This window comes from Callionymus lyra, chromosome 3 (genome assembly GCF_982586985.1).
Source record: "Callionymus lyra chromosome 3, fCalLyr1.hap1.1, whole genome shotgun sequence".
NCBI classification, from domain to species: Eukaryota; Metazoa; Chordata; class Actinopteri; order Syngnathiformes; family Callionymidae; genus Callionymus; species Callionymus lyra.
Window position 1 is genome coordinate 9,675,356 of NC_141820.1, and position 14,957 is coordinate 9,690,312.

Sequence of the window (14,957 nt, forward strand, 5' to 3'; positions counted from 1 at the left end):
TATATTGAAAATATAATATTAATGTTGGATTTTTATTATTAATTAGATCATATAAGGAAATCCAAATCAAATACTTCCTCCATTTATAAAAATCCTGTGTAGCTATATTTTAGATACTAAATACTTTAGACTCTCAAACAAGTTGGAGAAGAAGATTTTCATCTGGAATATTATCTGTCGTCCTCAGCGCTGACGGGGAACCCGTCCAGTCTGGAGCACAGCACCTCAGCATGTCCGTACTGCCATCAGTGGCTACGACCCGACAACCACCGTGTGAGGCTCAGGCCGAGGCGAGTTCCGTCCGCGAGGGTTCAACGTTTGCTGCAGAGGAAAGCCAAAGGCAAGCGACTCACGTCGGTGCAAGAGAAGCTGCTGCGCAACTTCCAACAATCCTCATCGGTTCTGGTGAGTCCATTTAACAATGCTGACGGTTTGTCACCGCGCGTCATCAATCCAGGAACTCTCCACCCTCCAAGGGACTCTTTATATAAAAAAAAAGGGGGGCGTGATTACAGTCCTGACGACTACCGTATTTTCCGGACTATAAGTCGCTCCGGAGTACAAGTCGCACCAGCCATAAAATGCATAATAAAAAGGAAAAAACGTTTAACTTATAAATCGCACTGTAGTATAAGTCAGCATAGGCCTAGATCGCCCTCTTGTGGTTTATATGAAAATAACATGTGAAATGATATACCGGTAATAATGTGTTAATAATTTCACACATAAGTCGCTCCAGAGTATAAGTCGCACCCCCAGCCAAACTATGAAAAAAACTGCGATTTATAGTCCGGAAAATACGGTATACAACTAGGCAACCACTATATATTAAGGGTGAAAAAATCAATACGACAATATATCGCGATATTCTTTTCCACGATACTGTATTGATATTTGACAGCCCTGTATCAATCATTCAATTAATTAATTAATTTTTTTAATTTTCCTTTTTGACTTGCAAATCATAATATATGTGTTACCACAGTTTTTATGGGTTATTGTTAAATAATGTGTGTTTAAAATCAAATAGTTTCTACGATCAACATGCAAATATTTACGCAGATCAGTTCATTTTCGTGTTGCAATTAAACTTCCAGTTGGCCACTACTGGCAACTACTGTTGGCTGCATTATTTCCTGAATTGAAATCCTGGTGATGACTGAGGACGAGAGGATGCAGTGAACTTCAGCTGATTTTAAAGCTGATGTTTGGACATATTTTCGTTTCAAGACGAATGAAATCAGTTACGACTTCATCAGGAGTCATGTGGTCTGTAAATTCTAAAACACCAGAGTCAAGTACGCGACAATACTACCAATATATACTTGTTCCTACTTTATAGCTCAAAATATCGTATGCCCTTGTATGGTGATATATATCGTATCACCACATTCTTGACGATACACATCCCTATATACTATTAGTAGTATTAGTAGTATTAGTAAGTACTTTAGTAAATGGTCACAAAATTAGGAAAACTTGTATTCCCTACTGCAACCCTCAGAAATACCTGTTTATATTTCATCCTGCTCATTGGGACATATTTGTTCTTAGATAAAGGCATTTTTAAAGGCTCCATGTTTTACAAGTTTTAATTGGATTGCTTTATTAAAAAGGACCACCTGCAACGGAAAAAACATCTAACAGGACACAGTTGGTTAAATCATCATCCTGCCGTGACCAGGAAAAGCGTTACCTGCTAAGATCAGTGGAGGCCACTGCTACAAGGGTCACATCCCCCCTCACCCCGAATGTTTCACCAACACCCTGTGGGGGGAGACGACCACAGAGCAGTCATCTTCAGTGTCGTGGCATCAACATAATGAAGAGAAGCTCTGCAGGAAAAAAGCAGCTCATTAAGAAGTCGCCGGGATCATTAAGTTATTCAACACTAAACCCACTCGTGATCTATGTGCGTCGACTCTTGAGGGCAGGAAGTGGACAGAGATGGATGGAGTCGGGAATATGACTTCGCATGATGAGTCGACCACTGTCTCTCCGAGGGTTAGAGGGGAACAAGAAAGTGAAAGTAGAGAAAGTATTGTGGGCAGTTAAGTCTCACCCAACTTGTGTTTTGACTTTTGCTGCATGATTGTATTGAAGCTGTTAACAATGATAAAGTACTCTTTGATTTAAAAAATACTCCTCAGCAGACGTTATGTTTTCTCCCAAATATTTATTTAATTATTCACAGGATTCTTTAATTTTGAACAGATTTTCTTTCATTCATTTTGGGGTTTAATTATCCATCAATTATAGTAGTAGCATGATATCATAACAAATTAAGTTTATTTTTTTAGTTTTTACAACTTTCATGTTTTTTTACACAAATCTAACAATTTTTACCGTAAATGTTCCATCTGTTACGAGACTTAATGTGCAAAACAGTTTTTGCTTTAAAAGCTTTTACTAGAACCAGTATTTACACTTGAAGTACATTTGCCAAACTCAATGACACAAATCACTCAATCACATAGAGGACAAAAAAAAACGTTTGCCATTAAAATTGTTTGTTAACTGAATTGTCCATAAGAGTAAGAGTCCGATGTAGGGTTGGTCGATGTATAGGTTGTCGCAATAATATAGTCAAATTGGTTTTCTTGAGTATGCAAAGGACTTCATTAAAACAACTAAAAAGGTAGGGATGCAACGATATTAGGATCGGGTATCAGTTCCTTTCCAGCCTCTCAAAGTTGGATCTGGTATCGGTGAAAAAGCTCCCATTTGCACATTGGACCCATGCAGTTTAATTAAATATAATTGCGCTGACGAAACCAGCTTTGAAGAAACAAGAAAGAGCAAAGAAATGAAACATGTAGAGACGAGAGAAGCTTCAAATCAAATAACTTCACCAAGATCAATGAAGGATTATACACAAAAAAAACAGGGTAAAACTCTTTACTGACCAACTTTACATCGTGTTTATCACATAAAGATAATGATTTGAGTTTAAGGATCGCGACAGAAAACTTTCATCATCATTCAATGAGTGTTTCATGTAATAAAAAATGTGTTTAAAAGCACGATCATGAATGAAAGTCGACAAAAATCTCTCCAGTGTCTGCGTTTTTTACATTACATTTGATTTGTTAATTCATTTTATTTTCAAACCCTTGTTTATTTTTGAAGCAGCTTTTAATAGAGTTGCTTACAAAATATGTTTTTAGAACAATTGCATATTTTTTTTAGTTTTTTGCTTACTGAAATATTGTTAAATTATTTCAGCTTGTTTCAGTACTTTTGACCATCTTGTTGCAACAATACTACGATAATAATGATAACCGTGATTATTTAATAAGTGACAATAACTGTTAGATTTCATTTTCATACTCATATCTTTTTTCTACAAAAGTGGGGATTTTATTAAGTTCTGGAGTTTTTGTGTTGACTTAATGAGCTTGAATATAGTATATTATTACACATGCCGTCTTCATTTTTATTTATAGTTTTTGTTTATAGGGTGAACAAAGTTTACTATTGAAATATTTTTCTTATGCTTTATATTTTCTTTATTTACTGATTTACAAAGTTTATATATTTAATTTTTTTTATAGTGTTTAACTGTTAACCACAAGCAGCATTTTATACCTTTTTTGCTTTTCATTCAGGGAATGACTAGTGTTATTTCACAGTAGTAAAAGAAAGTCAATATTCTAACACTGTCATCGTAATGTTATCTGTCCGTAATAAACAAACATTTGAAGAATATCGTCTTATTTAAGTTATCGGTCAAAATCCCCCAAAATATCGAGATATTATTGAACATCCCTTTTGTTTGTTCTTTTTGACTCAATATATATTAATTATCTCTGTGTCTTTCAAACACAAACCAAGATCCTTCAATATAATTTCTACTCGGAAGTGTCGGTATAATCTTTAATATTATATACCGCTTAATCCCTTATTGGGTTAGCCCAGGGGCTGAGGCCTATCCCAGTTACTTCTGGCGAGAGGCAGGGGACACCCTGGACAGGACGCCAGTCTAGCGCAGGGCACACAAAGCAACACAAGCATTCGCACACACACTCATACCTAAAGACAGTTTCCCGAGTTTGACTCACTAGATTTGCTTCTTTGGATTCCTTTAGAATCTAGGAACGTTTTTAGTTGATGCGTATCGATATTCAGATTAGTCAACATTCATAAAGGATAGGGCTGCACGATATATCTAAAAAATATCAATATCATGATATTGGCTCATGCGATATGCATATGGAAAACATGTGCGATAATTTATAATTTTTTATTGAATAAATCAATCATTTCTTAAATGTGCACTTCGACCAATCAGTGTCACGTTCTGTAAAGTTGTCAATTTGTACTTCTATGTCTCGTTGTTGTCTCGTCTGTCTGTGAGTTGTGCCCCGCAGCTTGCTAGGCTCGGTTGCTATGGCGACGCATCTTGCTGAATTTGAAAACGGATTTGAAAATAAGATGAACCCCTAAAAACTAAACCATGTTTTTTTTTATTAATGCCTTAAAAAACTGAAAAACATTGAATGCAAAAAGCCCTTAAAAGGTTATTGCAATAAACCTTCCCCCCGATTACTTTTCTGCAACGTGTTGATCTCGTGACTAGCTAGTTGAACGGTCGCCCGCCCCCCCAATCATGTCCTTGCGAGTATATTTAACCTCCGGACCACTCGTCTGCATCGGGGAGGATGGATAGGGGCCAGCAACGAAGGCGAGGCGACACTTCAGAGCGGCACAAAGAGGCGATAGCGAACTGACCCGTTGAATTGAGAGCGTGGTCGAGAGGTGAGATAAGTGGGGAATGTAGACAATTCTCCGGCTCTTATCTCTGTGGCTGATGAGCACATGGCTCCATGTGAGGCCCTCAAGCACCCACTTGTCCCCCCCTTGTTGAGGAGAACGCCTTTAAATACCTTAAATGGTTATTTATGATTGATTTTTCTTTTCTGTGAGTTACAGGGAAGTTGTTGTCATTGGAACACCAGACAAATACTTTATTTGTTATTTCACTTCCTCTTCAAAAACACGTGTGTAGTCGTTGTTGTTGTGTATTCATAATGAAGGTGTAAAGTCCTTTCTTTGTATCACATACTTTGTACCATATTTATTTCACACTGCACGTGCCGCCATCAGTGATAGATGCGGCGTGAATCCGCTGTGTTTACTTATCTCAGGCAGGTTTATCCATTACTGGAATCAATCCAAGATCTTCAAGTAAGTCTGGGTCACGGACCGAAATAAAATGTATTTTTACTTTCATTAGGACGTACAAGTCTTAATTGTGTTATTCACTTTCATACATCCATTTCTCAGAGGCTCATTTATCTCTGTGTTTGTCTTATCAAACTCTTTCCTACCACATAATTGTCACTGTTGTGCCAACCAAACGGCGGTCGACATTATTCATCCGACCGACCAGATCTCTTGAGTTTGACACATGCGGTCTCCACTGCATTCTTAGCTGGAAAAACAAGGGATTGTATTTTCTTCTCTTCTCCCGTTCCCGAATCCATCCTGGAGTTTACTGAAGAGATCAGACTCTGCAAGTGAGGTCGACTTCTTGTCAATAAAGAAAACGAAAAAAAAAGTCTATGAATTCATACGTGCGATGCACACTGACGGGAACATTTTGTTCTTTTTATTTTGTGTTGCATCAAAAGTCCATATATTTTTCTCAGATAAGTTGTTAGTTTTGCAGCTTCTGGGGCTTTTTTCCAGCTTCACTGAGTTTCACTTTCGAATAATAGTTTTTAAATAAAACTTTCAGTGCATTTTCTTTTCCATGATGGAAAGACAGCGTTCTTGTTAGATTATCAAGTGTATCATTAAAAATGCACGTCCTATGGTTGATGAGTTGGAAAATCAAAACGGTCTCTGCAAAGAAATGTTAAAATCGTAGTAATACAAAAGAAAAATGTGTTAAATTGATGCGTCTTTTCCTCTGTGAGTTTTATTTTTTGTGTCGGATCACATTAAATACTCTCCCAACATTTGATATACAATCTGTACTAGTAGGATTCCAGATCCTACTGGATTCCAATCTGTACTGTGACATATACATTTATACATACAAATGCGCATATACAGTATGTTCTTATCATATATACCTGCATATTTTCCATGTAAAAAAAAGACTATATTTATAGAGTAAAGGCATAATTGTTAGACAAACCAAGTGAGAAAAACAACATGCTGTAAAAAAAAGTGTTGTCCTGACATGTTCTGGTCTTTGACATATTGAATAAAATTGGACTAGTGTTCTTTTTTTCTAATGCCTTCCAGACAATTGGACGAGTTGTTTCTTTAACTGTGACAGAGAAAGAGCTTCATGGATCCAGTTCTTAAATGGCGATGTCTTGTCAGTGGTCATTTTTTTAAGTTCATATCAACCACCAGCCTCTGTATCCAGAAATGTCACATGTCACAGCAAGGCGAGCTCCTGAATAACGGTGAATTGTTATTCCCTGTGAATATTGTGTCAACAATACAGTCTTGTTCTGATCTTGCTGCTCTGTTTTTGCACATTAAACAACAGAGAAACCATTAGTGAAAATGATAATGTGAGTATTTATGAAAGAAGAAAAAAAACTTCTAACCAACGAGGACCATTTGCATAACAAGGTGGTCGACCTCATTGACCAGCGCTCACTAATGCTCTACATTCCATACCTCCTGCACTGGACCACCACTCCTCTTCACTTCCATTCACATCCTTCTCTCTCATCCACCACCATATTTTTTTACCACCTCCTCTTGTCGTGTTCAAGTGCCAAGTGACTGATGGTGTCGGAGAATGCGGTTCGGCAGCAGATGACAGGAAACGAAAGATGTTCCGAGAATGTCGAGCGACAAAGGGGTTTTCGGCCTTGAGCTTTCAGACGTAAACAGAGGAGACTTTACGGGAAGTGGATGTTGACGGTTTACGGCACGTGCCGGGGCAGATCTACAGTAGGAAGGATGGTCGTCGGCTCTCTGGGATCTTTTGGAACCGGAACACAAGCTGTCAATCCGTGTGGAAAGACAAGTGGGAGCTTGTGTTTTATAATGGGATTAAAAACATTTAGATTGTGCCAAATTTTCTCCACCGTTTAGTTTGAGTTGCTGCTTTTTTATCAGTAGCTTTGATAAGAAATGATCCTTCACAACAGGAATCTGTGATGTTACGATGCTGTCTTTGTAGAATCCAAGACAAGTGTGTGAAACTTTGGACGCCAAGTCTTGAAATCGGTCCCGGGATTGGAAGCGTCAGTCAATATCAGGGCCGGGTGTCGAAATTCAGTTATTTTGTGGCACCGACCAAAATGCTTCAGTAGTACATAGTATCGGGAAAAAAAATGCTTTGTCGTTCGTTGCCAAGCTTTAGTTCCCACTCGTGAATACATTTTGATAATTTGTGTATTTCTCTGAAGTTAAAAAGGCTTTAAACATCTGATTAATTTGTGTTCTTTTCCACTGGATATGTTTTGTTATTTCTTTTTTCTCTCTAAAAAACGGCTTTGAGTGAAAATGGATGAAAGCTTTCGAGATTTTACTGAAGATCATTACTATGTGTCATTTTATTTGTTTTGTTTTAATCATATAAAATTGGTATCACAAAATGTAAAGGTATCGTGTCATTACCAATATCAAAAATGTTCCATTAATACCCAGTAAATACAGATTAATGTTCACATTATTATATTATTATAGTACCCATGAAGATGACCGTGTTTAAGATATGCTAACAAGCAGAGATTGATGATGTCATGACTTGGAAAGAAACAAAAACACTTAAATTTGACGCAACGTATTCGCTAATATATGATAAATGGTGTTAGTTGAGCTCTGTTTTACATTCGACATTTAAAACACGATATTGCAGTAGTACTTATACAGTATTTACTCTGAAAGGAGTGTCGGATAGATGGTTAAGACTAAAATCAGTTTGGCCCATGACTCGAGGTCCTTTTCCACTACACAGTTCGAGGCCTGCTTCCTACTTAGCGCCACAAAACTTGGAACTTTTTGGACCAACATATTATACTTCCTGGTCGTGTTCTTGTGTTGAATGTTGTGTAGATGACTCATCAGTGACATCGTGCTCCGGCCAATCGGTGCCTGGCAGTCAGTCGACGTCGCCTTTTTAGTGCCGGTTTGCCACTTGGAAATAGAGTAGAGCAAGTACTAAGAAAAAAGTATCTGCTTGGACGTATCGCTGTGGTCTCAAAGCGGGTCAAGTCGAGTAGAGTAGAAAGTGGCCATTAGACAAATGCTGTGTCTCAAATTGTGCACTTCTCTAAGTGCTCTTCTTTAAAGTACACTGTAAGTCAGTGCACCTAACTGTACAGTGCTCGAATTTCGACAAGTTAGTACTACTTTTTAACGTTGATTGCAACCGGTTGGAACCCTATCCCCGACACTTGACGGCCTTTTTTGCCAATCGAAACAAGTGATTAAGTTGTGTTTAATTTTGTTCTCACTTTTGTTTTGTAGTCATATGAGTGTTTTTCTCGAGACATTTACTTCGGTATTTGCTCCGAAGACACGTCTTCAGTGACGTAGCTTCAGTTTAGCTTCATCTATGTCACTAAGATGTCGGCCGTTAAGGGTGGAAAGTGTCCATCGATCCACACTCAATTTTATGGCCATTTGAGTGCACCAATTGAGTGCTCATTGCACGCTACATTTTCGCACACTGCCCATCGGGACGCACTTGTGCACTCGAAATATTAAAAATTTTGCGATTTGGGACACACCCGAAGTTTGACGTAACTGATATCGCTATGCTAGCTAGACGCATATAGATTAGAAGCGGCTCATTAATGGTTTTTTTTTTTAAGTACAATGTGTCACATCTTTATTTGAACTAAATGCTCTTTATTTATGTTTTATTATAATATGGTTTGTGATCCATGTGGCAACCCTAGTCCTGAACGATTTGTTTTTCTTCCAGTAAGCACTTGTTAGATTGAGTTTTCTTGTAGATATTTTTCACTCCAGACAGTGTGACCACCCGGGTCCCAGAGCCGAGCCACGTTTAGAACGACTTCACCGTCAAGTATCGATCCCCACATGCGCTCTCGTGCCTCTGAGCCCGTCGGTGTCGCATCGATCTCCGCTCGAATGACTCGCTGACGTGCAGGGATGTTTTTCCAGCGCAACGAGAGACTCTCGGAACTTTTTACAACGCACACAAATCTTCCTTCTGTGCGGCAGGATTCCATCGCTCACCGACTCCTTCTCTCCAGGGTGGTATCGTAATGCCTCGGCTAAATGAATCCCACCCGGGCTGACCTCTGGCTGAGTGGAGTGAAAGACAGGAAGGGAAGTATTTATGGACCCGGAGCAGCTATTATTAGACGAGCAGGGTTCCATCCAAACAATTGATTTATGTGGATCTGTGTTTACGTGACGCTGTAGTTGCAACAGTTCTACACGTATGGTAGAAACCAGAGTACCACTGGGTCGCACACGTCACCGTGGATTGTCTGGAGATCTTACCCGGTGTGTGTCACACGAGCTCCTGCAGTAAGTCTGGGCTGTTATACTGGCATCGCTAACATTCTTGTCCATGATTGAGTCGACTGCAGAAAAATATCTGCATGACTCACTACTTCCTGGACAAAGTGTGCAACACGTCCTGCGGCATCACATAAGTAGTTCAGCAAATTATTCATCTGCGTTTATTATTTAAGCCTTTGGTTTTTTTCTCTTGTATCCACAGTGCTTATGAACACATATTTAATAAGTTAATGTTTTTTTAATTTACAATTAACATGCAGAAAATTCACAGCGTTTTTTTTTTGTGTGTTAACTCCTGGCAGCTAGATTGCAGCTGTCTTTATTTCCTCTGTGGCTTAAAAGAACAATGAAATCCCGAGGCAATGACTGAGGATGAGAGGATACAGTGACTCCAGCAGCTTTTAAAGCTTATGTTTGGACATATTTTGGTTTGAAATGAAAGCAGTTACGACTTCGTCAAGAGTCATGTGGTCTGTAAATACTGCAACACCAGTGTCAAGTACTCGACAATACTACAAATATATTTTTGTTACTAGTATCATGATATATTCTTTTGTTTCCCCTGTATCGTGATGCGTATAGTATCACCAGATTCTTGTAAATACACAGGGGGGGGCAATTACATATTAGGTTTGTTAAAAATACTTTAAATGTTCCTTACTTTTTTGTTATAATTGTAAAAAGGAAAGGAAGAAATTCACGTTAAAACCAAAAAAAATGTTGCTTTCCTTTTTCCAAGTTTTAAAAAAAGCAATTTGTTTGAGCAACAGCAAATGGAAACCATTTAACAACATGGAAACTTACTGCTTATCATCTTTTTTGTCCTGTTACACATGTTTTCTTTTCAATACATTTACAACATTTTAACTGAAATTATTTAGCTAACAAAAAGACGGAAATATAAATACAGATAGTCGCATATCGTGACTATCGTATTTTACTTACTGAGAAGAATCTTGACTGATTAGATCTGAGGAGGAAAGTTGAAAAGATGAGTCACAGTAAAACTATGTAGCTAATGTACAGTATATAATAATAGACAAAATCCAAATCTGTCCAAATCTTATTACATTTAAACCAAGTACAAAACATTCATAGTAACTAACATATCCTGAATTGTAGCCCCTTTTGTTAAGTGTAAGGGTCCAGAATACCCCCAAGAAAATTCCAACAACTCAAATTTATATTTAATATAAACCATATGTATCACAAACCAAGTAAGTAAGATTTCCATAATTCCAACCCCAGTTTGTTAATTTTAAGGTGAACAAAATGGTGCCGAAAACCCCCATGAAAATTCAAAAATGTCCAATTTGGATGAAGACGAATTGTTTCAAACTTAAAAGCATGCATGTACTGAACTGTAGGTGAAGGACACATCCAACAGGTCAAAGACCTGGGCAGAAGGCAGAAGACCCTCATGAATTTTTTGGCAATTTGATGAGATTTAAATTGTATGTAATACTGTAAATACTAAGTCAGGGAGATTTCCAGAGTTGAATTGTAAGGGGGAATAAAACCCATTGTGAATTTAAATACTGACTAAGATAAAATTCCTTGATCATGTACTGACCTCTCAGTGAAGTCTTTAGGTGGGACAGCAACTTGAACAACTTGTCAAGCGAAGGGCAAAAGACCCCCCATAAGAATTAAACTACATCCAATTTTCATTCAATTTAAATCATATGTATATAATGAAGGGTGATTCTCAGAATATCGGCTCCTTTTGTTAATTGTACCGGGGGCAGAAAGGGGGGCAGGAGACCCCCAATTCAATTAAAATACGTCCAATTTCAGTGAAGTTTATATCAAACTAATTGAGGATTTTCCATGAGAATATTCTCTTCTATCGTCCCCCTCTTTTTTCGGTTTTTGTTTTGTTTTTTTAAAACCTTTTTCTCACCTTGCAACGCTGGGTATTCCAACTGATATTCATAATCATTTAGATACTGCTAATATACACGTCGTCTGCTCAAGGAATTATTTGATATAAATTAGATATAAAAAATTGTGTATTTAATGAAGCGAACCATGTCTATTTTAGTTTGTGTGAAGATTATCTCTGGAATTCCATTGAAGGATGACTCCATACTGAAATCCTGCTTGTACAGTTTCATCCAGTTGTGTTATAATTCCCTAAAATTAGAAAGTTAATCTTCACAGTCTGGCAGGTTTTTTTTTCTACCTTCAAGCTTCTCCTCGTCACTGTTGACAGTGATGGACGCCATGTGCCGCCACCGGGTTCACTGCCAACACTTGTATTGGACCGAGGTATTAAAATCCCAGTGGTTCAGGTTCACGTGTTTGTGACTCATGTGCAGGATTAGGCTTTGAGATTAGTTTAAATTAAAATGGGCACATGATGGATGTCAGTATCCATATGGGTGGAATTCTTTTGCACATACTTTTTTATTTACTTAACTCAAGTTAAAAAAAAAATGTATTTCCTCGCTGGAGAAAACTACATAGAAATGCAACTGATTACGTCTTTAATTCTTATAAATTCTTCATGATAAAGAAGTTATCTTGTGTATCTTGTCTCTTAATTTGTTATTGTTTATTCATTTTATTATCAGAATACTTTTATTGCGAGTATTGTAAACACAACATACAGATGTATTCAATTAAGTAATCACAACACTAGTATTTGTTGTGTTGGACTTACATAATGTTAAAAGGAAATAAAACAGAAGAAATAAAAATAGATTAATAAAATGAAATACAATAAATTAAAATAAAATACAGATATTGCCATAAAATGGCATATAAATAATAAATCATTAATTAAAATAAATACATTAAATTCATGATTTTATTAATAATAATATTGTTGCATTGTTAGTTTAATCTAATATGATATTATTATTATTATTATTATTATAAAGTCTTATCTTCTGACATAATACACAGTTTACACTTTGGGTGCGTTTTCAGCCTTAAAACTTCTGTAAAATAGAGAATTCATTCAACATCTACTTGTTAAGTGGATATTAAATTAATTAATTTTCTCTTTTCTGTTAATGCTACTGTTAATCTTTTTCACCGTCACACACCGTTTTTAATGTACTCTCTTAATTCTGATTTTTTTTTTTGTTCATGAAAATGCAGCTTATGGTCATAGTTCACTGTCCTTATATATTTATTAATAATGCAGTTTTATTTTAGTATTTTTCAGATTTCATTTGGATTCCGATTAATATATGTAATTATATATATATATATATATATATATATATATTCTAATTAAATATTTATTACTTGAACAGTAAAATATGTCATTTATGTATTTATTGTATGAGGTTCCTGACATTCTTAGAGGAACTGGTCAGTTTCCAGGATGTGTAGATGATTCTCTCTGACATCAGACATTGAGAATGTAAACATTCCCCCCGGTCGACCGGACCCTCAGCCGGATACGTTCATCCGATCTTCTGGCGACCACCCTCCCCTCCCTCCCTCTCTCCGTGAGCAGGGGGTGGGACGGCGACCGGCTCGGACTATAAAAAGCTGGACATGCAGCCCTAGAGTTGTAAACACTTGACTGGCAGACGCGACAGAAGCTCGGACCCCCTGCTCGTCCATTCGAAACCCAACTCTCTCTCCGCACGCTTTCAGAAGCACCTGTTCAAACCCTGAGATGGCTGCGTTCGTGTCGGTGAGTTTTCCATCAGCTCTGTCAACGGATCAGGTTTTACACCGTCCTAACTTTTTGGTCAAGAAGCTACTCTTGGTTTATTCAGGAAAGTTTAGGTTCTGAACCAGTTTTGTAAACTTTTATAATTCTTGCTTATACTCGCACTTTTTATTTGTTCAGGCTTTTCCTTGATTTTCTGGAACTCCTGTTGTGTTATCAGTTTTATCATGATCTTTAAAGTATATACTTTATTGAATATTGTTTTGATTGTTTAAGTGCCTTGTGACCCTGGTCTGGAAAAGCGCTATATAAATAAAAATGACTTACTTACTATTATTGTGGTTAAATATCTGCACTCTTGCACTTTTTTAGAAATAACTTTAACTTATTTATTCAGTGTTTTTTTACTTTATATAAAAGGGCATATAAGATCAAGTATTATTGTTTAAAGAATGCATTTCCACCATTTTCTTTGATCTAGCTGAAGAAAATCTCAACTTTATTAATTTACGAAAGGATTATTTCACTTGACAGCCACACATTTTCTCCTTTCTTTGGTATTTTTCTCTGCTCTATTAAGAAATGTTTTCGCACATTTTGCTTTAAGACATTTTAAAGGTAACAATTTGAATCAACTGTAGATTTCTGGTGTGATTTTTGGACCACAAAGTCAACATCAATGGTCATCTATGATATGTTTGAGTTTGTCTAAACTTTCCTTTCTGTTGGTGGATGATAAGAATCTTTGGATTACAGTTTATGTTGAGTCATCTGAAAATACATCTTCTGACTGTATAAGTCATGATAGATAATCACTGGTTGAACAATCCAGAGTCCAGCAGCAACTTTTGCGCTGCTCTGACTGTTGCACGGCGTCTGTTAGATCATCCAGACCCTGAATAGGTGGACCTGCATGACAACAACCCTCGTGGCTCCACTCCGTCCCCTTATTGGCCCAAGTCTTCTCTGTGACTCCGAAATAATCCCGGTGTTTTCTCTACTTCAAAAGGTTAGAAAAAGGTTGAATATATTGAACGGAGCTTTTGGTCGTGTGGTGAATTTGATTCCAGGACTGGTTGTGTATTTTCTTTTTTATCCAGCTGTAGATCTTCTTGTCTACTCTGGGTCACTGTAGATGTTAGAGCTCTTTGTCTTTACGACTGTTGACACTTCATTTACAGTCTGGATACTTAACTGTTCTTGATGATATGATCTTCTCCTGTGTCGACTAGGTGTGTGTACTGGCAAGAAGAAACGGGAGCAAAGATACTACATATCATGATACTGTAGTAACAAGTATATATGTGTAGTATTGTTGAGTACTTTACTCTGGTGTTGCAGTATTTACAGACCACATGACTCTTGACGAAGTCGTAACTGATTTCATTTGTTTTCAAACCAAAATATGTCCAAACATCTGGAGTTGACTGTATCCTCTCATCCTCAGTCATACCCAGAATTTACAGACCGCATGACTCTTGACGAAGTCGTAACTGTTTTCATTTGTTTCGAAACCAAAATATGGCCAAACATCAGCTTTAAAAGCTGTTGGAGTCGACTGTATCCTCTCGTCCTCAGTCATTGCCTTGGGATTCCATTGTTCCTTAAGCCATAGAGGAAGTAGATTTAACCCTAGTGTTATCTCAGGGTCCTGTGGCCCGAAAACAAATGTGTTTGTAGTATCCCTTTTGTTGTCTCTGGGTCAAGGTGAACGGACTCGCTGGCTTACGCAATGGTGGAGATTGTTAGCACGAGGGTTAAAAGCTGTTGACTGTATCCTCTCATCCTTAGTCATCAGCGGTATCTCGCGGGATTTCTTAAGGTGCTGAGGACGTAATGACTGCTGCCA

The 14,957-nt window shown here is 37.4% G+C and overlaps 1 protein-coding gene across 2 annotated transcripts in view; it reads left to right on the forward strand.

Moving 5' to 3' along the window:
* Positions 1 to 14,957, forward strand: part of rmp24 (ribonuclease MRP subunit p24) — a 33,553-nt gene that overhangs the window by 15,377 nt on the left and 3,219 nt on the right. For both annotated transcript variants that reach the window (XM_087785680.1, XM_087785679.1), the window contains exon 3: positions 188 to 405. In XM_087785680.1, the coding sequence (XP_087641806.1) occupies positions 188 to 405 (218 nt within the window). The remainder of the gene's footprint in view (positions 1 to 187; positions 406 to 14,957) is intronic.